This window comes from Choloepus didactylus, chromosome 13 (assembly GCF_015220235.1).
Source record: "Choloepus didactylus isolate mChoDid1 chromosome 13, mChoDid1.pri, whole genome shotgun sequence".
NCBI classification, from domain to species: Eukaryota; Metazoa; Chordata; class Mammalia; order Pilosa; family Megalonychidae; genus Choloepus; species Choloepus didactylus.
The window spans coordinates 67,781,897-67,805,222 of record NC_051319.1 but is presented as its reverse complement, the minus strand read 5'-3'; the positions used below and the strand labels follow the sequence as shown (position 1 = coordinate 67,805,222).

Here is a 23,326-nt window from a genome sequence, read left to right as displayed (position 1 = left end):
CTCATTTAATCCTCTCCACAATTCTATGATTATCTCCACTTTACCATCAAGGAAAGTGAGGCACAGAGACGTTGCACAGCTAGTAAATGATAAGGCCAGGACACTCATCTGATATCATCCCTATACAGAGATTATAGACAGCACTCAGTAAGCCTTTGTTAAATGACATCACCCACCACACTTGTTCTTTCTCCACTCCTCAAAATGACATAGAGCAAATTCCATTGTCTCTTTATAGATCTATTCAATGGAAATTCACATAATCACATAACAAGTTTTTGTAGAATTGGGAATGCTAGATAAGTCTCCTTAACCTTGTTCTTTCAGAGCACTGTGCCTACTTCTTAAAACATCGTCCGCTTCGGGGTTGTAAAAGTCACCCTGGGTGAGACGAAGAAACTGAATTAAATGATCCAAGAATATGGTTTTGATTTTTGGAAATAGCCCAAATAATTCAAAACCAAGCCAGGTGAATTAGTTGGTCAATGAAGTTAGGTAATGTCATTTTGGTCATGTAACTGATTGTGCATTCACTATCAGCTTATTTAGCCATATTGCAACAAAAGAAAAACTTCTTTTCCTCTTCTGTTTACTTGCTTTACTCACCTAAGTAATGTAAAGAATAACTGTAATCCATCTCCCATTGTGAAAAACTACAATGGTTTATGAGGTCACATTTGTAAAGAGTTCCTTTGTGTAAGCAACTGTGCAAACAGAAGAGATACTATTATTATTCCTACAGGGTTACATACAAGCACTCATTCATCACCCATGGAATTCTTGGCAGGGATTCCTGCCTTGCTCTCATGTAAGTGCCATGCTTGGTCCCCTGCATAGTTACAGAAGAGACAATTCCCTGAACTTTCAATTCAATTACACTTGCCTGGTTTTGTTTTTGCTAAAGAGGAAGGCAAAATAAACAAATAATAAATAAAAAAGATGAAGGCATCTTAAATTTCATTTAAATGAGACTGATTTTTTTTTAACCTTTCAAAAGAACCATTTATTCAATCAGATTGTTATTCTTAAACAGTCATGTAAATTACATGTATGTTTAAGTCAGAGTATTTCACAGGGAAAATTTTATTAAACTCCTATAGGTGAGCAAAATTGTAACACACAATATATAAGTGGGAAGGGGGTAAGGCTAAACATTCAAATTAGGCAAGTATTTAAAAACAATAAAGCAATGATAAAAAAAAATTCAAGCATTCCTTTAAAAGAATTCAACACTGTAAGCTAAAATGTACTTTCTGAGTGTATTCATACAATCAAGGCAGGGTTTCTTCTTTTAATACATCAGGAAATGGAATAAAACTCATAAATAGAGAGAGTGGCCCTCAAGACTTCAATCTCAGTTGCTATCTTTAAAATTAAAATTCACAAAGTGCACAATTAAGATATATCAAAACAGCAATCTATGCTTAATATTTAGTGCTTTATCTGACCAAATTATGTCTTTTCAGGGGAAAAAAAAGAAAAGATAAGCCACTCTAAAACATTTATTTGAAATTTGTGCTAATATTTTTTTAAAAATAAAAAATTATGGAGGAAAAGCACTTACAAAGAAGTTGACAAGGAAGGTGGAAGAGGTAATGGAGGAGGTGTGTGTGGGGGGGGGATGTCACAAATACAGGTGCTCTGCCTGTAGATGGTGACTGAAGACAATTTTCTATCAAACTTGTAGCACAACTCACAGGATTGATTTTACATCTCCTGCTCCATGCATTTGGTAGAGGCGGAGGTGGTTCAAGTGGTCTAAGACCCTTTGCTCAGCTCTGGTCAGAAGCTCACTCGCCTGACTAAATGGCAAGGCAGAAATTGAATAAGATCCGTCTTTATGATCCACATATATCTGAGGTCTTGTTTCAAAATGAGACACTGGGCCATTAGCAACTTCAATATACTTATATAAGAGATTGGCATCATCTTCAGTCAGTTCTGGACCTTGGCCATCTGCTGTTCCCTCCACCATCATGAGGAGTCTTGGCAATTTTTCTGGTTCATGAGGATGATCTAGATTTTTCTTCTGCATCCTCTTTTCCTCTGTATCTTGTAACAGTTTTTCTTTCTATAGTTCAAAAAAATATAAAGGATTGGTATAAAACTTCAAAGCTTCTTTACCATCATTTCTATAAAGAATGAGAATATCAAGAGATGGAAGCTGTTCACAAACATCATGTCTCTTATAATGGAGTAGGGGGTCTTGCGGTCAAAAGCTGCTGATCTTGAATTGTAGAACTTTGGAAAGTTTTTCTCCTTGTTAAAGCTTGCAAAGACAATTCTTCTTTAGGATTGAACTGTGTGCCAAAAACATAAATGGTCCACATGTTTTTGTAATGAGTTAACACTGAAGGAAAAGCTATGTGCTTCATTGATTAATTCCCCAAATATATCTTCAGCATATTTACTTAGGCTTCTTAGTTGTCTAAATACATTTGCCAAAGACACATTGATTACACATTCTAGGTCATTCTTCACGTCTCTAGGCAGCTCTGAGTGGCACAAATGCCTGGGACGGATGTTTCTTTTTCATTAATTGCATCTTGAGATCAACCTCTGTGCCAGTTTACCACAGTATCTTAGCTGTGAGTAATTGCATAAAATACCAACTTCACTGCTTGCTCTTCAGTCCACAGACCTGAAACTGACTGAAATTTTAATTTGTTAAGGTAAAAAGCTTTTAATGAAAGTGGGCACTTTTAAGCTGAACTCATCCAAAATACATTTCCATGAGGTTTTAAAGAAAAAGCAGTCCAAGGATTAAACTCTAGATTATTAAGTTTTTTTTTTTTTTTTTAAAAAAAAGAAACAACAATTTCAGGTGCCCTGAATATTTTAATGAAGTGACTACTGAACTGATGAAAAACATTTTTTGTAAAATTGGTTTTCTATATTTTCAAAATTTCCAGAAATGATTTGACTGATAACAAGCAATCACTTGCAAACCAACATGCATTCTACTCAGGAGATCTCTCTCCAGTTGGCAGAACCATATCCATTCATTCCCTTAGCACTACAAAACACAGAGCCTGCATCATGTTCTGAAAATATAAAAAGTTCAAATCTGTTGGGAACACAGTATGGAAGCAATTACAGTTGAGCCAGATTCAGGTTTTGTGGGCTGGAGGCTAATACAAATTTAGGCTCTTCTTTAAGAAAAATGATGAATAAAAAATTAGGTGTGAAAACGATTATTTATTTAGAATGAGGAAACCAAATTATCAACTTGAAAAAGCTGACAAATTCCACAAACATCCCCAAATCCAGAAAAGTAATATAGCACTTCCATGAATTAACTGCTTGACACACCTCTATGATTTTTAAAGTAATTTTTAACTGATACTCTTTGTTCTGTTCATAAGGCAACAATTTTATAACACTTTTCAATGTAAAGAACAGAAGACAATTTAGTGTTTTCTCTAGAAAAAATTTTTCTGTTATTGATAGATAAGAAAGAAACTTTCAGCTCAAACTCATTATTGATAATTTCATCCTAAGACATAATCTAAAATGTGACCCACACAGATGTGACTGCTGATTTCAGATTGCCTTGGGTTTGTGCTGGATAAATACAGGAATTTTGATGAATTCTATTATGTGCAATTACTATAAAAAAGAAACAATAATTTGGTGGATTTATAATTATGTAAGCTGCCTTACTGAGTATATGCTCCTAGCAGGTGAGAATTTCTGTTTTGACTAGGCATTGATGAGAACTGAATCACCACTTACAATTTACATGCTGATGATTAGAAGACTTTGCCAGAGACTAGCTTTTGGCTCCATACTTTTCAAACCCTGTTGCTCCTCTACTATCCATGTACTTCTGATGCACGGCACCTGTAGGACATATTCCTCTCATGATACCACCCGGCCCTGTACCTCCAGGTCATCAGGCAGGGTGAGATGGTATAGTGGGTGGCGGGAATGTTCCTGGAAGCCATTCTACACTGGAATGGCCAGCAATAACTTTTCCGTACATAGCAATGACTGCAAACCCTATAAATATATCCTACCAAACCCAAACTAAATGTATCTTCAAACAACTTCCCCTTAGATCAGAATGCCAAGAATGCACTTCGCCACTCCAGTACCACCTGTCTGGAGGGGAAGTATGGCAAGAGGGAAAGTTGGAGTGGAGAGAGAGTAGTCATAACCAACTGCAGTTAAAATAGCTTCCGCAAATTTTACAAAAACATGTAAGTATGTGAACTGATTGCTAGGGACTTGGAGGGGGCTCACATTAAGTGAGGCTTGAGGCTTAAACTTCCTTAGCTTTCTAATAAATACACTTCTGATTGCAGTGCATTCATGTAAGTGGTTAATATGTGATGCGGTATCAAAAAATAAGAAACGGCTGCTCATTCTGAGGGCTGTAAGTGAGGGAACACAGTGAGGTCTCCCCAGAGTGAGTGGGTGATACTACACCTTTCAGGATCCGCATCTTGAAAGATGAACAGGAATTTGTGAGGCAGTCAAGGGGAGCTTCTAGCAAGTTCAAAAGCCTAGTGACACAAACATTGAGGACTGGCGCTTTGGTATGCCAAGCCCTCTGTCTTGGGGCTTGCCCTTATGAAGCTCATTACTGCAAAGAAGCAGCTAAAACTCCTTATAATTGTGCCTAAGAGTCTCCCCCTGAGTACCTCTTTGTTGCTCAGATGTGGCCCTCTTTCTCTAGCTAACCCCCTATGTGGGCTCTGACTCCCAGGGGCATAAATCTCCCTTGCAATGCAGGATATGACTCCCAAGGATGAATCTGGACCCGACATCGTGGGATTGAAAACATCTTCTTGACCAAAAGGGGAATGCGAAATGAAACAAAATAAAGTTTCAGTGGCTGAGAGTTTCCAAATGGAGTCAAGAGGTCACTCTGGTGGACATTCTTACGCACTATATAGATAACCCTTTTTAGGTTTTAATGTATTGAATAGCTAGAAGTAAATACCTGAAACTATAAAACTCCAGCCCAGTAGTCTGGACTCTTGAAGATGATTGTATAACAATGTAGCTTACAAGGGGTAACAGTGTGATTGTTAAAGTCTTGTGGCTCACACTTCTTTTATCTATTGTATAGATGGATGAGTAGAAAAATGGGGAAAAAAACTACATGAAAAATAAGGTGAGAGTGCGGGGATAATTTGGGTGTTCTTTTTTACTTTCATTTTTTATTCTTATTTTTACTTTTTCTGTTATAAGGAAAATGTTCAAAAAATAGATTAGGGTGATGAAAGCACAACTATAGATGGTACTGTGAACAGTTGATTATACACCATGGATGACTGTATGATATGTGAATATATCTCAATAAAACTGAATTAAAAAAAAAGCCTAGTGACAAGGTAGAGCATGAGAATTGAGAGACTATTGAGCGCTTCATATAACTTGGGAAAAAGACTTTCTGTGTTGATAACCACAGCTGCTAGGAGTTCTGTTCTCTCCTGCTTGGAAAATTCCAACTCTCCTATTAAAGAAGCTATTCCTTTGCACCCCACCTTCTCATTCTAGCTTCCAATCTTATTTTACTACATCCTGGTGTAGCTCATTTTCCATCTCTGTTTCCTTACTTAGCCTGCCCCTTTCTAGCTCTGAGGTTCTGCAGAATTCACTGGGTCCTGGGACCCAACCTTACCCCACCCATTTAGAGTAGATTTACTTCATTCGCTGAAATACCTGCCCCACACAAAGTAAACCTATAACTATTATAGACATTCCTAACGCAGTCCTGCTTTCTATGACTACTATGAAAATGTGCCCCATTTTCCAGAACTCAGCCCCCTTCAACCTCTAGTATTAGTCTTGTGTCTTCAACTCCAGCAAACAGGAGCTGAGCCCATGGACTTAATTAAGGAAAATGAGTCATAATATAGCTGACGTGTTTCTGCTCTTTGTGTGCCAGAGCTCTCCTCTCCTTTGACCTACTAGCAGGGGAAGTGGTTTGGCTAAGCAATGGTGAGGCTCTGGAGGAGAGAATGGAAGGGAAGAAGGGCAAACATTTCTCCTGTATTCACTGGTGTGGCCTCTGGAAAAGTAGAGGTGTAGAAACAGACACATTGGAGCCACAAAGTAGCAGTTACTTGACTGCAGCTGCAAGGCTGCCTTGGACTCTAAAATCTTTGGCTGCAGGCCTGGAGTGGCACCAAAACCACAGCACAGAAGGAGTCTGAGCAGGCCTGGGTAGCCCCACCTGCTTGGTGCTGCTTCATCTTTGCCCTCTCTCACTGCCATCTGGGGCCTCGTTTGTGATCCAAAAGCCAATGGCACCCCATTATCTCCACTGGGTAACTTTAACTTTTGCCTAAAACTGAGATTGGCAGACAATATTTTGGGAAAATAAATTTATTAAAAGCAATTCATCTAATGGCTAATTTGCATAATAAATCTCCAGAAGCCAATCAATCCAATTCCTGATTTTATATTTGCAGAGTGACTAGTGTCTTAAACTATTAATTCACCAAAGCCTTATTCCAGTCAACTACTTTGACAGATTATAGCAATTTCAGTTTTTTTTTTTTCCCCAAGGCTGCCCAATATTTTGTAAATTTGGGGAAATGATGATTTCTTGTAAATTTTTGTATCTTGAGTGCTGTGCATATTATGAATGTCAAAGCTTTTCAAATTAGGTTCATCTCAGTGGAGGCCAGCAAAGCACTCAATAATCTCAACAGCCATTTATAGTTTTAAAATAACCTCTTAGAAAACCTTGGTTAGAGGGAACTCTTTTAACCTGTAAAAGGCTGATAAAATCTGAAATGTTAAAAGCATTCCCTTTAAAATAGGAACCAGACAAGAATGCTTTTTTATGCTCGACATTATATTGGGGTTCTTGCTTGTGCTATTTATTTTATTTAAAAGGAGTAAAGATTGGAAAGGTAAAAACAAATTTTTAAATATTTCAAATAATAGTATTGTCTACAAAGAAACCTCTTAGGGTCTTTAGATCGATTATTAAAATTCATAAGATTTAGCAAGTGTGTTGAATATAAGATCAATTTAGAAATTTAATTACATTTCTGTACAACATAATCAAAAGAAAAAATGCAATTAAAATATATTTATAATAGTAACATAGATGTAAAGTGCCTAAGAATAAATATAAAACATGATGAGTAAGACCTTTACATAGAAAATTCTGAAACTTAAGTGAAGGACATTAAAGAAGAACTAAATAAATTGTGGGAAATACCATGTTTATGAATAGGAATACTCACCCTGTAAAGATGTTAAATTTCCTCAAACTGAACAATACACTTAATGCAATTTCAATTTGTTGAGCTTTACTCAACAAGCTGATCCCAAAATTTAAATGGAAGAGCAAACCTGTCAGGAATAGCCAAACACTTCTGAACTAGTAAGAAGTCTTATCCTACCAGATAGCAAAATTTTGATAATGAAGTGATGGTAGTTAAGACAGTGATGTTAGAGCAGGTTAGAAATAATCCTGATGCATGACAGAACTGCCATTGCCAATCAGTGGGGAAAGGAAGGAATATTCAGTAAATAGCATGGGACAACTTACTATTATCTATGTAAAAATATGCAAATGATGCCCTAATTCACAACAGAAACAAAAATAAATTTCAAACATATAAAGGATCCTAGTTTGAGAGGAAAACATGCTTTCAGAAGAAAATACATAAGAACATTCTTATGACCCCAAGGTAGGGAAGGATTTCTTACACAAGTCCCAGAAAGTGCAAATCATAAGGAAAACAATTGATAAACTGATAGATTAAAAATAAGAACTTGGACAAAATAGAGAGCAAAACAGACAAGCTACATGCTGGAATAAAATATTTGCAGTTAGCAGTAAGAAGAAATGAGGTCCTGAAACATGACAACATGGATGAACCTTGAAGACATAATGCTGAGTGAAATAAGTCAGACACAAAAGGAGAGATATTGTTATGTTATCACGAATATGAACTCTCTAACAACATAAAATCAGTGTCTTATAATGTAGAATATAGGAGAACTAGAGACAGTCAGAAGCTAGTGAAGGGGGAATGATTACCTCATAAATGTACAGATATGTTAACGAGGGTGAACTTAAAGGTATCGGAATGGACATGGGGTAATGATTGTTCATTAATGGGATTATCAGTATCAGTGCTGCATTGAAGGTGATCATGATTGAAAGGGCTTGTTTAAAGGTATGTATACCACAAGGGATTGCATGGTCTACTTCTAAGGTATGACACTGATACAAAGAGTTAACAACAGAATGGTAAATGGGAAAAACTACATGTTTGCATATTGTAGTCTATATTCAATAGGAATACTGTATCAGTACACATTAATGCTAGAGATAAATAACTAGGGGCTGATAAGAGCTTTGGGGTATTTTGGGTTATGATAATTGTTTAAAATTGAGAGTGATAATTATTGTACAACTAAGTGAAGATAATGTGAGACATTGATTGTTTATCTTGGACAGAATAATGTTATGTGAAATTAGGAACCCCCTACTTAATAAGTCAAGCACTTGATCTTGAGGCTTGCTCCAGTGAAATTTATGGCTGTAAAGGGGAGGCTAAGCCTACCTGTATTTATACCGAGGAGTCACCTCCAGAAAACCTCTTTTCTTGCTCAGATGTGGCCTTTCTCTCTCTAAGCCCAACCCTGCAAATAAATTCATTAACCTCCCCCTCTACATGGGACATGACTCCCAGGGGAGTGAGTCTCCCTGGGGATGTGGGACACAGCTCCCAGAAATGAGCCTGGCCCTGGCATCGAGGGATTGAGAATGCCTTTCTGACCAAAAGGGGGAAAGAAAGGTAACAAAATAAGGTTTCAGTGGCTAAGAGATTTCAAATAGAGTCAAGAAGTTATTCTGGAGGTTACTCTTACACAAGCTCCAGCTACATATTCTGACATTATGCCAAGCCCTAGCCAACAGTAGTCCTGAAAATACTAAAGAATACTTAGGTCCTTATCTGAGGCTGTATAAATTTCACTCACTAAGTTTACTTTTCAGAAACTTAAATCCCCCACAGTGTTTCTATGCCAGATAAGTCCCCAAACTCTGAGGCATCTGCCTCTCCAAGAACAACCAGATGCAGCCCCCTTCCCCATAATGTCGACATCCCTTTCCAATATGAACAAGTTAGGTGGATCACTGCCCAGATACCCCTGAAGACTGAGACAGTGATCAAATGAGAGAGAGAGGATTATGTATACTGAATCTTTAGACAATATTTTTTTAGTCTCTAGGGTACTAGAATAGATAGAAGGAAATAACTGACATGGGGAAATGTAACATATAACATGTTTCAAAATTTGCTCTATACCTCTTTGTTAAAGTATACTTTGAAAGTTATTGCATTTCTATATATATATCATATTTCACAATAAGGAAACAACTGAAATTGTGGAATGTAACCCATAACATTCTTTGAAATTTGCTCTTTACTTGTTAAATCATACTTTGAAAGTTATAACTTTTCTGTATATATGTTACATTTCACATTAAAAAAAAAAAAGCCCTGTGGGTGGCCTAAACATCCCTCCAATGTAGTTTATTACCTCTCCTTTCTGCTCCTTGAGATAAACTCCTATTCATTTCATTTGTCACATTGCATTAAAATGTTCCCTTCTTATACTACTCAGCAATAAAAAGGAATGAACTCTTAATACATGCAACATCTTAGATGGATTTCAAGAGCATTATGCTGATTGGGGGAAACAAAAGCCAATTTTGAAATGTCACATACTGTATGATTAAATTTATATAACTCTTGAAGTTACAAAATTTTAGAAATGAAGAACATATTAATCAGTGGTTTCCAGGGGTTATGAATCATGGGAGAAGGGAGTAAATGTGACTTTAAGGGGTAGCACAAGGGAGATCTTTGCGGTGATGGAATAGTTTTGTATCTCGACTGTAGTGATTATATGAATCTACATATGTGACAAAATGGCATAGAACTAGGTACACACATTGTACTGATGCCAATTTTCTGGTTTTGAAATTATACTACAGTTACTTAAGATGTAACCTTTGGGGTAAACTGGATGAAGAGTATATGGGAACTCTCTGTATTATATCTTTGCAACTTCCTGTGTAGCTATAAGTATTTCAAATAAAAAGTTAAAATAAAAAAGTTTCCTTCTTAAAAAATATTTGCAATGCATATAACTAAAGATTAGCAACTGGAATACTTTTAAAATTATGAAAAAATAAGGAAAAGTTAAGTGGCCTCTCCCAGAAGGGGTAACAAATTCATAAACAGACATTTTACAGAAGAGGAAACAAAGATGACCATGAACATGTTGAAAAGATGCTCTTCCTGTTATTAATAAGGAAAATTCAACCATATTGTGATATCATTTTACATCTTCCATATTGGAAAAAAAATTAAAAATTTGAATTAAAGACAATCGAAATGTTGTTGAGGCAGCAGAATTACTCCTTGTAGAGAGTAAATGACACAGAACTTTGGAACATGACTTGGCATTAATGAGTAAAGTTAATCATGCCCATAACCATAACCTGAAAATTCATATCCTAGGTACATAACTTAGAGATACTCTTGCACCAGTGCACTAGGAGACACAGACAAGATATTCACCGTAGTACTGATTGAATTAGCAAAATTCTGGAAATGACATTTCCCATTCCAAATCCTCTGGTGACTTCCCGTGGCTGTTAGAATAGAAGTCTAAACTCCATCATCTGCTTACCCTGGGATTTTATCTGGTGCCACTCTTCATTGGTTCTCAAGACATAAGATCTTCCTTACCTCAGGGTAACATGCTCCCTCCCAATCATTTCATGGTTAGCTTTTCTTTTTTAACTTCTAAGTCTGGTCCTACATATCACTCACTGCCTTAGAGAGTCCTTTACTTGCCACCCAATCTAAATTTATTTTCCCCGTGTTATTCTCTATCTCAGCCCTGTATTTGTATATATTAACATATATCAATATTTATATGTATGTATGCATTCATTCATTCATAATTTTTTGCTTGTCTTCAACCTTAAACTAATAACCTCTATGAAGACAGAGACTAGATCTGTGCCACTCACTATAGCAAATGACCAGCAAAATATGCCAATGATGCAAGGTATTACATTTTCAGTCACAGGAATTCTGCTCTTGCTCATACAACTGCTTATGCAAACAAAATAAAGTCATTTGAATGATGGATAGAAAAATTAAGCTAATGTTAAAATAGATATATTAAGTGATATTTGGCATAAATTCAGATTTTTGGTCTTTAAAAATTTCTTTTTAAAATTATTTAATTTGTTTTCATAACCTAACATTCTGCTATGTGAACCTCTTTAGTAAAATGGGATTCTTTTGTTTTCGACTTAATTTTTAAATGCTATAATTTTAAGCACTTTTTTTCTTGTAAATGATTTAAAATGATTAAAAATAAAGCAAATGCTCATGTTTGACCCCCGAATTCCTGAATTTGGTGCTATCTAAAAGTAAAGTCCAGGATAGAGTTTTTTCTTTTGCTCACTTTTGAGAAGTTTACCTAAAAGTTACATGAAAGGTTACGTGAAAGTTAGATGAGAAGCTATTTCTTGTACTTGATTTCAACACATTGCTGGAGAATTATTGAGACAAAATGAATAAACAGTTGATAAATTAATATTCATTAAAATATATAATTATCACAGTGCTATAGATGTAGATATTAATATTTACAGCTCAAAAGGATGACAGGTCAAAGCTGCTGTCAGTCACAGCAGGGAAAATAGTTGAGCTGGAACACACCTTGTGCTGTTTCACTTTTCAATTTAGGATGGCAACAAAGGACAACTATTTTAATCTTTTAATCATTACTATTTTAGTAGTAATCCAGGTAATTTTGACTCCAAAGTAAGTTTTTGGTTCAACCATTTGCCTTCACTTCCTGTGAATTTGAGTCAAGGATTGAGGTATGGCTTAGCTGGCCAATTATCCAGTATTAAAAAAGGGCTAAAACAGGCACTAAAACTTATGTTGCCCTTAATATGGGTAATAGCTCTATTTTCTCAAAAGATCACATCCCTTGTTAGGTAAGCCTTTCAAATCCACTGGCCAAGATGCTTAGGCCGTGTCTTCTCTTTCCGGTTGGGGGATCACTACCTGCTCTCCAAGGGCCACGGGCTGAGGCTGAGGCTGAGGCTGAGGCTCCCAGGGGCGCGGAGGGGAGGCGCCCGGGGCCCTACTCACCTCAGGAACACCGAGCCGGGGCTGTCGGTGGAGCTGTGAGCGGCCTCTGCGCGGGCCTGCCCTGGGCTGCCTGGAATCTCAAACCGGAACACCGTATCAGCGGATGACAGCCTTTTTTTCACCATGGTGCACTTGTCCAACGCCACGTAAAAAAATAAGCTCAAAGGCTCATTCCCTAATCTCCTCCAAAATGTGAAAATCTCTGCGTTTTGGTCTTGCGCAGTTCCCACATTGCAGGAAGCTCTTTCTTCACATGACTCCTAATCTAGCTGAGGCTATTTTTTTTTTTTTTTCTTTAAGTCAGTTAATGAGTAACATATAAAGTATGACACAGGATGGTTTTCATCGTACCCATGTTTGCTCCAAAGGAAAAATAAATGTGCTTTGGAAATTCTGCTTTCGGTTTACTAATATTAACACCATTTAATTCTGTGGATTTAGGCTGAAAAGTCTATGGAAAAGCAAACACTTAAAACAAAACGATTTTGTTTCCTGGGAAACAGTGAGACTGATAGCATCTAAACATTAAAAGCAGGGATGCCTTTTCTAACTACCTGAGTCTGACCTGATTAACAGGATGAGTAATGTGGATGTGCTTTATGCCTTCAAACACACAGCAAGTAACCAGCCCACTTTGTGCTTTCGCAGCAACACTTTGGCAAGATGCACAGGAGTTATCAGGCTGCACTCCATGGTCCTTGGGTCCTGAAGAGTTCCGAAATTCTTATGGAAGTGAGGTGTACAAGGACAAGGGGGCAAGGGATCAACATTCAGGCTGTGTATTTTACTAGATAACAGGGGGCTGTGGTCAGTACCAAAAACAAACCAAACCAAATCCAAACAAAACACAACCAGAAAATGCTGGCCAAACCAAAAATCCCAGTTTGCTGGCTGGGTAACCACAGGTGACTCCAACCCTGCTGAGCTTGATATTTGCCATGCCTATCTCACAAGATCAGGATGAAGTTATATAGGAGAATACGTTATGGAGACTTCGAATTATGCTATGTATTATTATCTAGCTATCCATATTACTGAAAACAGGAAGGTCAGAAAATGAATTTCTTTATATGACAATCATTAACCAGTGTTTATGCACAAAGAAAACATTAGTGATTCTCCACTAGTGTTACTAGCAGCAATGAAAGATTTGTTCCCAAGTAACTATCCTCTCTTCTTTTCTCCTGCTGTGATTAGTCAGTGACATTGTAGAATGGCTGACTTAAGTGAAGTATGCAGGTTCTGATCGTGGAAGGGAGTAAAGTTTCCTGGGAAATCAAACCTTTAGCCTTGGCCTTGTTAGCATTTTGCTGTAACCAACTGAAAACCAGCCAGAGACAAGTTTATGCTGCTCGGAGTGCAGTACTGACAATAAACGTGCTTTTGAAATAAGACAGTCTATGTGTTTCAGTGGGATTTTCCCGGTGCTTATTATTAGGGTGACCAATTTATTCTGGTTTGCCTGGGATTTTTCTGGTTTTTAGCATCATAGAAACCCCTCAGACTTGAGAAATCTGCCGTGGGTGGTCACCTTTACTACTGCAATTCTGCACTGCACCCAGCTCCCCTTCTTGTTCTTGCTTGATAGTGTGTGATCTGTATTTCTCTTCCCCCCTTATTTCTGTGTTGCAATTATATAGGAAAGACATTAAAAAGCTAAGGTTACTAAAGTGTTGAATTAAATAAACCAATCACTGCATCTCATAAAATAGCAATAATCTGCAAGGAGTAGTCTCTGCTCCTCATAAACAAAAAAGACCAAACAGCACAGATGTTAATGACCAATGAAGAGTAATATGTTACTCTCTCCCAGGCAGGTTTGGATTTTAAGTAGGGGCAATGCTTAACTCAAAACAAAATATCTTTAAAGGAAGAAATTCCAGTGTTGTAGCTGGTTTTTGGAGATCTTTTTCAGTAGAGAAGCTTTCCTAGTCATCAATCTATAAATATTTATTTATTAGCAAGGCCTCATGCTAGCATCAGTGGGTGATATAAAAAAATTTAGGAAATGTATCATTGCTCCAACAATGTAGCTAGGAAGAGACAATGTACATCACTGAAAAGTTAACAATAAAAAAGGGAGGAAGGCAGTAAATCAGGCTAATGTTTCTTAAGTCTATACTAGTTAAAATTTTTGAGTCTATGTAGCATCTATGCTAGATAATTTCCATATAAATACCTCATTTAATCCTTGCCAGAACCACATTTTTACAGATGAAGAAACTATCTTGAAAAGGTTGAGCAATCTGGCCATAATTAAATGGCAAGAATGCAGTAGTGCTGGAATTGATTTATTCATTCAGCAAATATTTACTGAGCACTTACATTTAAAAGGAGGCAAAATTGTTTGAGACTGGGATGACTTATGAAGCCTAATAGAAAAGGTGGAGTTTGGGTTGAGCTCTGAAGAATGAGGAGACATTGGAAAAGTACCAAGGGGAAAGGAATAGGACTCATAGCAAATAAATGAGAGTGAGTATGAGAGTGGAGAGTTCGTGCAGCACAGTAGGGGGAATAGTTTGAACATGAAGATGGAGACTGAATTATGAAGGACCTCAAATGCCAGCATAGGTAGTTCCAACTGTCTCTGTATATGATGGGAATAAAATGATGAAAGGTTAGTTTGATAGCTGTGTGCATGATGCTCGGGAAGCAGAAGGAGATGTTGGGGCAGGAAGGAGACAAGTTGAATCACTACTGCAGCCATGTGGGTGACAATGGTTATTTCATTTAGGCAGCAACCTACCAGCCTATGGGAAGCAGCTTTGAAGTAGTTCAACAGTATTGACTGAACTCAGATGTTGAGTTAACGTCTTATCATAAGAAATTGTGTCAGAGATGAGATTCACTGAAAGTCTAGAGCAGGGGTCACAAACTTAAATGCCTTCAGGGGACAGAAAGGTAAGTAAAACTATGAGTTGGGATAGAAGACAGTAAGTGGTAGAAAACTGGGGTCCTCATGCCCTCCCTTTGGGTGGTGGTGGGGCGACCTGACCATGTGTGAAGCCTTGAGGGTCTGCTTCAACTGGGAGCTGCTGGTTTGTGAACCTGCCCTGAAATTCACTTCTTAATATGAGCTGCCCATGATAAATGTGGCAAAAATTGCAAGTAGTGTGTTTGGGCTTTATGTTCACATGGGAATCAGGCCCTGAAGGCACACAACACTGAAAGAAAATGTAAATGTTGATTGCTTTATTCTTAAGATTATTGACAGCTGACTGCAGTGCAGCAATCCACTTCAGCAGGTGTAGCGCTGCCACTGTCTGACCCCTGTGACCCCTTAGATGCTGCCTCTGCCCAAGCGACTCCTAGCCTGTGCCACCATTTTCATTGTTGTGTGTGAAAATTAAAACAAAGACCAGGTGATCAAAGAGAAAGAGCTGGAATATGAAGTTTATGTAAACACAGCTATAAAAGAAGCATGTATACTGGCAAAAAATGAATACTATATTATAATAACTAGACTACTACCAAAATGAAGGTAGCAGTAAGTCTTTTCTACCTGTCAATGGTAACTTATATTCCCCAGAAAAAGCATGTTCTTAATCCTATGCTTGTGGATGTGACCATTATAAATTGGACATTTTGACAATGTTATTTATAGTTAATGTGTGGCCAACTGACTCAGGATGGGTCATAATCACATTAATGGAGGTCTTAGAAAGAGAAAGCTATAGGGAGGTGCTGGAAGCAGGAAGTCAGTGGGAACCCGGAAGAGAAAGAAGAGGACATCACTGTGTGATGGGAAAGCTAAGAAACCCAGAGATTGCTGGCCTGCTGGGGTGCTACTGACCCCAGGAGGAAGCAAGCCTTCTAGCCTCTGAAACTGTGAGCCAATATATTCCTATTGGTAAACCAACCCATTTTGTGTTATTTGTCATAGTAGTCTGGAAAGTAAGGCTGCTTTCATGAAATTGAGATTGAAAAACAAAACCCACACAAGACAAAAACTGACCACTATCAGACAGTTTTAAGTAAGACTACCCATAATTCAAATTTCTCATTTTTACAATACTCTTTAATAAATCACAATGTTAAACCTTCAAAAATTGAGATTGAAAAGGAGTCCAACATAGAAAAATGAACAATGAGTTTGGGCTTTCTCACTTGGCAAGCTAGTAAATATCTCTGGACTTGGCTTTTTTTTCTTCTACCAGATGAAGAGATTAGGTTAGATTTGTCCTGCTGACACATTCTGTTTGGCCCTCACCTTGTTTCAGAGTGGAAATTTCTTATAAATTTCATATAATTGGTGGTTATCTGGCCTTGCTTGAAAAAATCAAGAGATCTGGCAATAGCATGGCAGTAATTGCCTAGCACTAATTATTAGTGACCCCTTGTGATGTGGCTGAACTTTGCTGTTTGCCTCAGTCTTCAGTCCTCCTGGTTGTCTCCCTCTGCCTGCTTCACTCATTCTTATAACCTGCAGTTGAGTTTAAGATCCCTGGCCTAAATGGTGTTGAAAGTTCTCTAGCTCTAGTTTTCTTTGCTTAAACCTCACTAATTAAAGTTTATAAAGAATATTTTCTTTCTTCATTGAAAAAAGGTCCATAGATTCATGGATTTAATCTTGTGAAATGATGATTACATTTGGTTTTTATATCCAACCATTCTGCAAGTCCACAAATAAGAGACGAATATGCCTAGTGGTATTGGGATAGGTAGGAAATGGAAAATTCATAAGCAAATATTCTTTTCCTAATACTACTTAAGTGTGGGAATTGGATGTTGAGGCACGAGACCAAACTGAACAAGTTGCCTGGGTTTGAAGAAGGCCTCCGCTACTGCCTACCGTGCTACTCTGGAAAGGCACTAACCTCTCTTAGCCTCTTTAAAATGGGAATAATAATAGTGTCTACCTCTAAAGGTGGTTGTGAGGACTTGGTGACATAGTATATGTAAAGTTCAAGCATGAAGCCTGCAAGTAGTAAGCACTTGGAAAATACTATTGATGATGATGATGATGAAGATAGTGATTTGAGCTGGTCATATTCTCACTAATGTTTAGTGGAGCCTTATGTAATATATGTAAATACATATATGTGTCTATATATGTGTGTGTGTGTGTATATATATATATATATATGATCAGAAGATGTGATTTTCCTTTCTGAATGTCACATCAGCTTTTCTGCACACTGCTTGTGGAAGACCTAATCGCAGAGGGACAAAGACTATTAAGACTATTAACAATCTGAGCTCATGGAGTGTTGACCTTGGCAATAATGGCCTGACCAAGCTGCCAGGCGGCCTGGAATATTCAAGTTTAACTTTTGGACTAGATCATACATAAAGTCCCTTCCTCTCTCCTCAACCTTCTTTATTCTGTGGATTCTATGATAAAGATTGGAGAGGAGGTTTATTCTTACCCTGAAATCACGAGCACCTCTCTGAAAGGATGTGGAGAGAGATGTATATTGCCTTCAACAGAAGTCTACTACTATCTGTAACAGGTTGCAATTTTAGAGGGAATTTTGCTGCCAGAAAGATTAGAAGATTGATCTTGCAACTCCAGTAAACACAGTGATATGAGACTGAAGGCAATCTATCGTTTTGTGTATTTAGGTCTTTGTGATATAAGGGAAAGAAATTTGAAAATCCAATGTCCTCTTCCAGTCCTGCCACCAACTTGTGCAAGTCTTTTCACTGCTCTTAAATGCATTTTCTTAAACTTATAAAATCCGTTGAAACAGTTAATTTTAAACCTTCTGTCAGTGTAAATTTCTGCTGATTGATATTTATAGTTTGAGCAGTGGTGTGTTAGTAAACCAGTTCTCCAAGAAAACAAAGAGGCTCTCATTTGTAGCATTTGCCTATTTCCATGGTGTAAATATTCTATCATGGCTGATTTCAATGTGATGCTATCACTGAACACAGCTTCAGGAAGAGATGCTAAAAATCAATTTCCATGAACCAATATAAGCTGACTCCACACCACTGCAAATATTTGAACACTCAGACTGGTAAAACATATGTTTTTTTTCCCCCAGAGCTACCCAATTAGTATTATCACCTGACAAATTGGATTGTAGTTATTGCATATTTTGTATCAGTTGATTTTATACATAAATTGGTAATTATTTCTAGAGAAATATTTTTGAAGACAGTATAATAATTAGTGTCCTCATAAAGATTTCAAAATAGCTTTTCTTCTATTTATAAAGCAAATATATATCATCATAAAATTTTGGAAAATATACAAAATATAAAAAAGAAAATAAAAAGTCAACTACAATCCCCAGAGATACTCACAGTTAACATTTTGGCATCATCAAAATTATATTGTATTCTGTGGGATTATCAAAATAGTTTGGTAATCCAGAAAGTATAGCCAATATGCACCAAATATACTTTTATTATTTTCAAGAGGCCTTGCCATAGAAAGGAAGAAAGAGACAGACACATCTTCTTGGTTCCCTCCTCACAGCTGGGGCACCAGGGGCCACAGTAGTTGGAACAGAATCAGAGAAAACATATTTGGAGAATTCTATGAATCAGATTTGAGGAATAATCGTTTGGGGGTAAGCATGTCACCAGCCAGGATGGTTTTGAGATTAGTCTAGAGACTATATGGTAGGTGTGATTTTAAAACAAATAAGGACCTTTAAAAGCATGTGATTTTAAAGATAAGGAAATTGAATCCAGAGAGGTTAGACAGTCACATAAATAATTAGAAGCAGAGCTAGGGCTGTCATCCTGACTCTTGCTTTAGGGTGGATCCTGTTCACACCGTGCTGCTATGCAGAATTCTTCCTCTTTGTAACCATGGAAGAATGAAAACATATCAGGACTCTCTCCCAGAAATAGCCCATCTGTATTTAATATTGTTTTTGTCCAGGACAAGAGAGGGATACTACCATGCAGATACCATCACATAATCTATAGTCTTTCATTTTCCGCCACTACTGTGTGAAGCACCTTTAGGCATTAACTTTCTTAGGTCCTGTCATTAATTATATATTTAAAAACTTCCCCAGTTCTCTGAATTTCAGGGATCCACCCCCCTCCCCATACATTGCAATTGGTCCTAAGGTCAGTACAGCTATTGTATTAAAATGCAGAATAGTTGTGTTTAGATTATTCTTACTATGTCTCCTACTAGCTGGGAAACTTGGGTATTACTATGCTTTAGTTTCCTAATCTGTAAAATGAGAAAAATACCTACATAATAGGTTTCTTGGGAAACTAAATTAGTTAATATATGCAAAGACTTGCATATTGCCTGACATATAATAAACACTCAGTGAGTTGTTATAATTATTATCACCAACATTTGTAATTATTATTACCAACATTTATAATGAAATCAAAGGGATAAATTTAGACTAATTATATTTTTTGGGGGGAAATTTTACCAAAAACACCTTTAATGAGATATAATTTACATAACATAAAGTTCCTGTCTAAACTACATAATTTAATTGCTTTTAGTATATTTACAGAAGTGTGCAACCATCATCGTCATCTAATTTTAGAACATTTTCATCACTCCAAAAAGAAACCTTGTACCCACTAGCTGTTGTTCCCCATCCCCTCCCAGGCAACCACTAATGTACAAAATCTACTTTATGTTTTTATAGATTTGCCTGTTCTGGAAATATAAATGGTATCACACTCTACGTAGTCTATTGTGACTGGCTTTTTTCACTTAAGTACTGTTTTCAAGGCTCATCTAGGTTGTAGCATATATCAGTATTTCATTCCTTTCTTGTTGTCGAATAATATTCTGTTGTATGGATATAACTTATTTTGTTTATCCATTCACCAGTTGATAAGTATTTGGATTGTTTCTCCTTTTTGGCTATTACAAAGAATGCTGCTATGGACATTTGTGTGCAAGTTTTTATGCAGACATGTGTTGAGTTCCCTTGGGCATATTCTAGGAATGATAGTGCTGGGCCATATCGTAACTCTACGTTTAGCATTTTGAGGAATTGCTGAACTGTTTTCCAGATGGTTGTCCCTATTTACAACACCACCAGCAAGGCATGTGGGTTTCAATTTCTCCTCATCTTCACCAATACTTGTTATTGTCTTTATTTATTATAGCCATTTCAGTGGGTGTGAAGTGATATCTCATTGTTTTGATTTGCATTTTCCTAATGACTAATGATGTTGAACTTTTTTTTCATGTGTTTATTAGCACTAGTATATCTTCTTTGGAAAAATGTCTCTTCAAATCTTTTGCCTACTTTTAAATTGGTTTATTTATCTTTTTATTATTGAGTTGTAAATTTTTTTGAATATTTTGAATACAAGTCCCTTATAAGATATGATTTGCAAATATTTTCACCAGTTCTGTGGGGTGTCTTTTAGCTTTCTTGATGTCCTTTGAAGTATAAAAATTTTTCATTGTAATGAAGTCCAATTATCAGTCTTCTGTTTTATCACTTGTGCTTTTGGTATCCTGCCTAATAAATCATTGCTTAGCTCAAAGTCATGAATATTTACTCCTATGTTTTCTTCTAAGAGTTTTATTGTTTTAGTTCCTTCGTAGCTATAAGATTTCTAATCTACTTTGAGTTGATTTTTGTGTACAGTATGAGACAGGAGTACAACTTCATTTTTTACATTCAGTAGTCTTGGCACTATTTGTTGAAAAGACTATTATTTCCTCATTGACTTGTCTTGGCCTCTTTGTTGAAAATCAATTAACAGTAAATGTTAGAGTTTATTTCTGGATAACTAATTACTTTTAAAAATATGTATGTAGAAACTTATTCAGAATTGGTGAATTTGATCATTTCTGTCTCTTTTGAAGACATTTGTGTTTTCATTTTTATGCATGTCCAGATAAGTCCAGGGCTAGGAGTTTTAGTATCTTCCCTTTCTCTTTCTTGTTAACTCTGAAATTATATTTTCTAGGTGGTGGTTTATTTCACTGTTTGTAACAACAGTAATAACAAAGAACCCACTGATGATGATTCTCTACAAAATCTTCAGGCATTTAGAAGAGTATAAATTATCATCTCTTAAATAAAGACACTAGTATATATCTATGCACTAGTATATATCTATGTTGCTGTTTATTACAGCTTTTCAATTTGTCATTCATCCTGCAAGTTCTAAAACAGTGAAGAGTGGAACTTGGGGCTGGGCTGAATTCAGGTTACTGAGATGGCACTGTCTGTGATAGTTTAGTCTTGAGAGTTGAGCTCATAGAATCGTCTGAAATGTGAGTCAGGTCATAAGTGGGCAATTTACAGACATAGACATGCAAACAGCTAATAAACACATGAAAAACATTCTCCACTAGTAATCAAAAAATGTAGAAGACCCAATTGGATGACAGATCGGCAAAGGGTTTTTCAAAGATCACCATGTTCCTGGTGATCACCATGTTTCTTCACGTAAAATGCTGGAAAAGATTCCATAAGGAATGACTTATCCTCATTTTGCAGATGAGAAAGCTGAGGAGAGTCAAAGTAACGAATCTCATGTCTCACAGCTTGTGAGAGACAAAGCTAAGACTCAAACACCAGTGCTCTGTCTGTAGGTGCAGACATCAACTTTTTCATAGCCACGTTGAGTACTTAACCCAGAGAGGACAGGTGTCATTTTGAGATTTCTGGTAGAACAGAGTTTGACATCTAATCTGCTCATGTACCCTGAAAAACCGTGTGAGGCGTGGTTTGGCCATCAGGCTGAGGCCAGCATTGGAGCTGTATAGCCATTGGTAGTTTCTCTGAGATGAGATTTTTCAGTGTTTCTTGTTAGGTTTTGAGGAAAGAAGGGTGAAGAGGGGAAGGGAACATTTATTGTGTAATTTCTAGACACCTGGCACTTTACATACAGAGACATATTTAATCCTCTTAATGATGCTATGAAATAGGTATATTTTTCGCCATTTTGCAGATAAGGAAACTGAAACTCAAGATAAATTGTCTCCTTCCCTCATCCATATATTCAGATAAACAGCAGCAGAGCTGAGATTCAAATGCAGGCCTGTAGAATCCAAAGCCCTGTCTCCTTCCCCTGTAACACAGTGTCTCCCTGAAAGGAAACTAAAGCCTGGGCTTCCTAGTCTCTTTAATGCATTTACATTTTATGTGTTTCTTCTGTTTCCATCATGCCTCACATACAGTGTTTGCCTTCACAGTATCGTGTGTACTGTACTCATGGTAATGACTTCAACTGTCTTTCTTGATGCCTCCTGTTTATTGCCCCGGGTCTGGGTGGAGCATCATAACCCTCCCATAAAGTTCTCTTTCTTTTAAAATGGGATTCTTCGAGGGATAGTCAATCAATTGTAGTTGGAATGCTAGAGGAACATTTTAAAATTTTAAATACCTCTGTATACACTCTGTTAGTCATTTTACAAAATTTAAACTGTAAAACAAAACAGATGCCAAAATATAAAACAAAACTAAACTCAAGTAGTGTTGTTTACAAGGAACTCAAAGAAACCAAAACAAAAACCAAACCAAACCTATCTTTGTTTTTTTTTTTTGTACCCAAACTTGTTCATATTGAGAGGGGGTGTTGACAGTATGGGGAAGTGGGCTACATTTGATAATTGATCTTAAAGAGGCTGTTGCCTCTGGGTTTTAGGACTTGTCTGGCATAGGAACACTCTGGTGGATTTAAGTTTCTGAAAGATAAACCTTGGTGAGTGTATCTTTTATAGTATCTCAGGTAGGGACCTAGGTATTTGGGGACTACTTTTGGTAAGGGCAAGGCATACTGTGGCCATTTGGAATGTCTAGCTGGAGCTTGCATAAGAGAAACCTCCAGGGTAGCCTCTTGACTCTATTTGGGGTCTCTCAGCCACTTGTTACCTTTCTTTTCTCCCCTTTTTGGTCAAGTAGGCACTTTCAATCCCTTGCTGCCAGGACCAGGCTCATTCCTGGGAGTCATGTCTCACATTGCCAGGGAAACTCATTCTCCTGGGAGTCATGTCCCTAGTGTTGGGGAAGTTGATGAATTTATTTGCCGAGTTGGGTTTAGAGAGAGAAAGGCCACATCTGAGCAACAAAACAGGTTCCCTGGAGGTGCCTCTTAGGCATAATTATAGGAGGGCTCAGCCTCCTATTTACAACTCTAAATTTCACAATAGCAAACCTCAAGTTGAGGGCTTGATTTATTAAGTAGTGGGTTCCTAACGTCACTTACTATATATTCTATCCCGAGATATACGGTCAGTTTCTTACATTATT

The 23,326-nt window shown here is 37.1% G+C and overlaps 1 protein-coding gene across 2 annotated transcripts in view; it reads right to left on the bottom strand.

Moving 5' to 3' along the window:
- GRAMD2B (GRAM domain containing 2B) overlaps positions 1–12,410 on the bottom strand; it is a 114,462-nt gene extending 102,052 nt beyond the window's left edge. Inside the window, exon 1 of one of the 2 annotated variants that reach the window (XM_037801157.1) lies at positions 12,171–12,410. In XM_037801157.1, the coding sequence (XP_037657085.1) occupies positions 12,171–12,295 (125 nt within the window). In that variant the 5' untranslated portion in view covers positions 12,296–12,410. The remainder of the gene's footprint in view (positions 1–12,170) is intronic. The other variant, XM_037801155.1, reaches the window with a different exon arrangement.
- Positions 12,411–23,326: the final 10,916 nt, after the last annotated feature.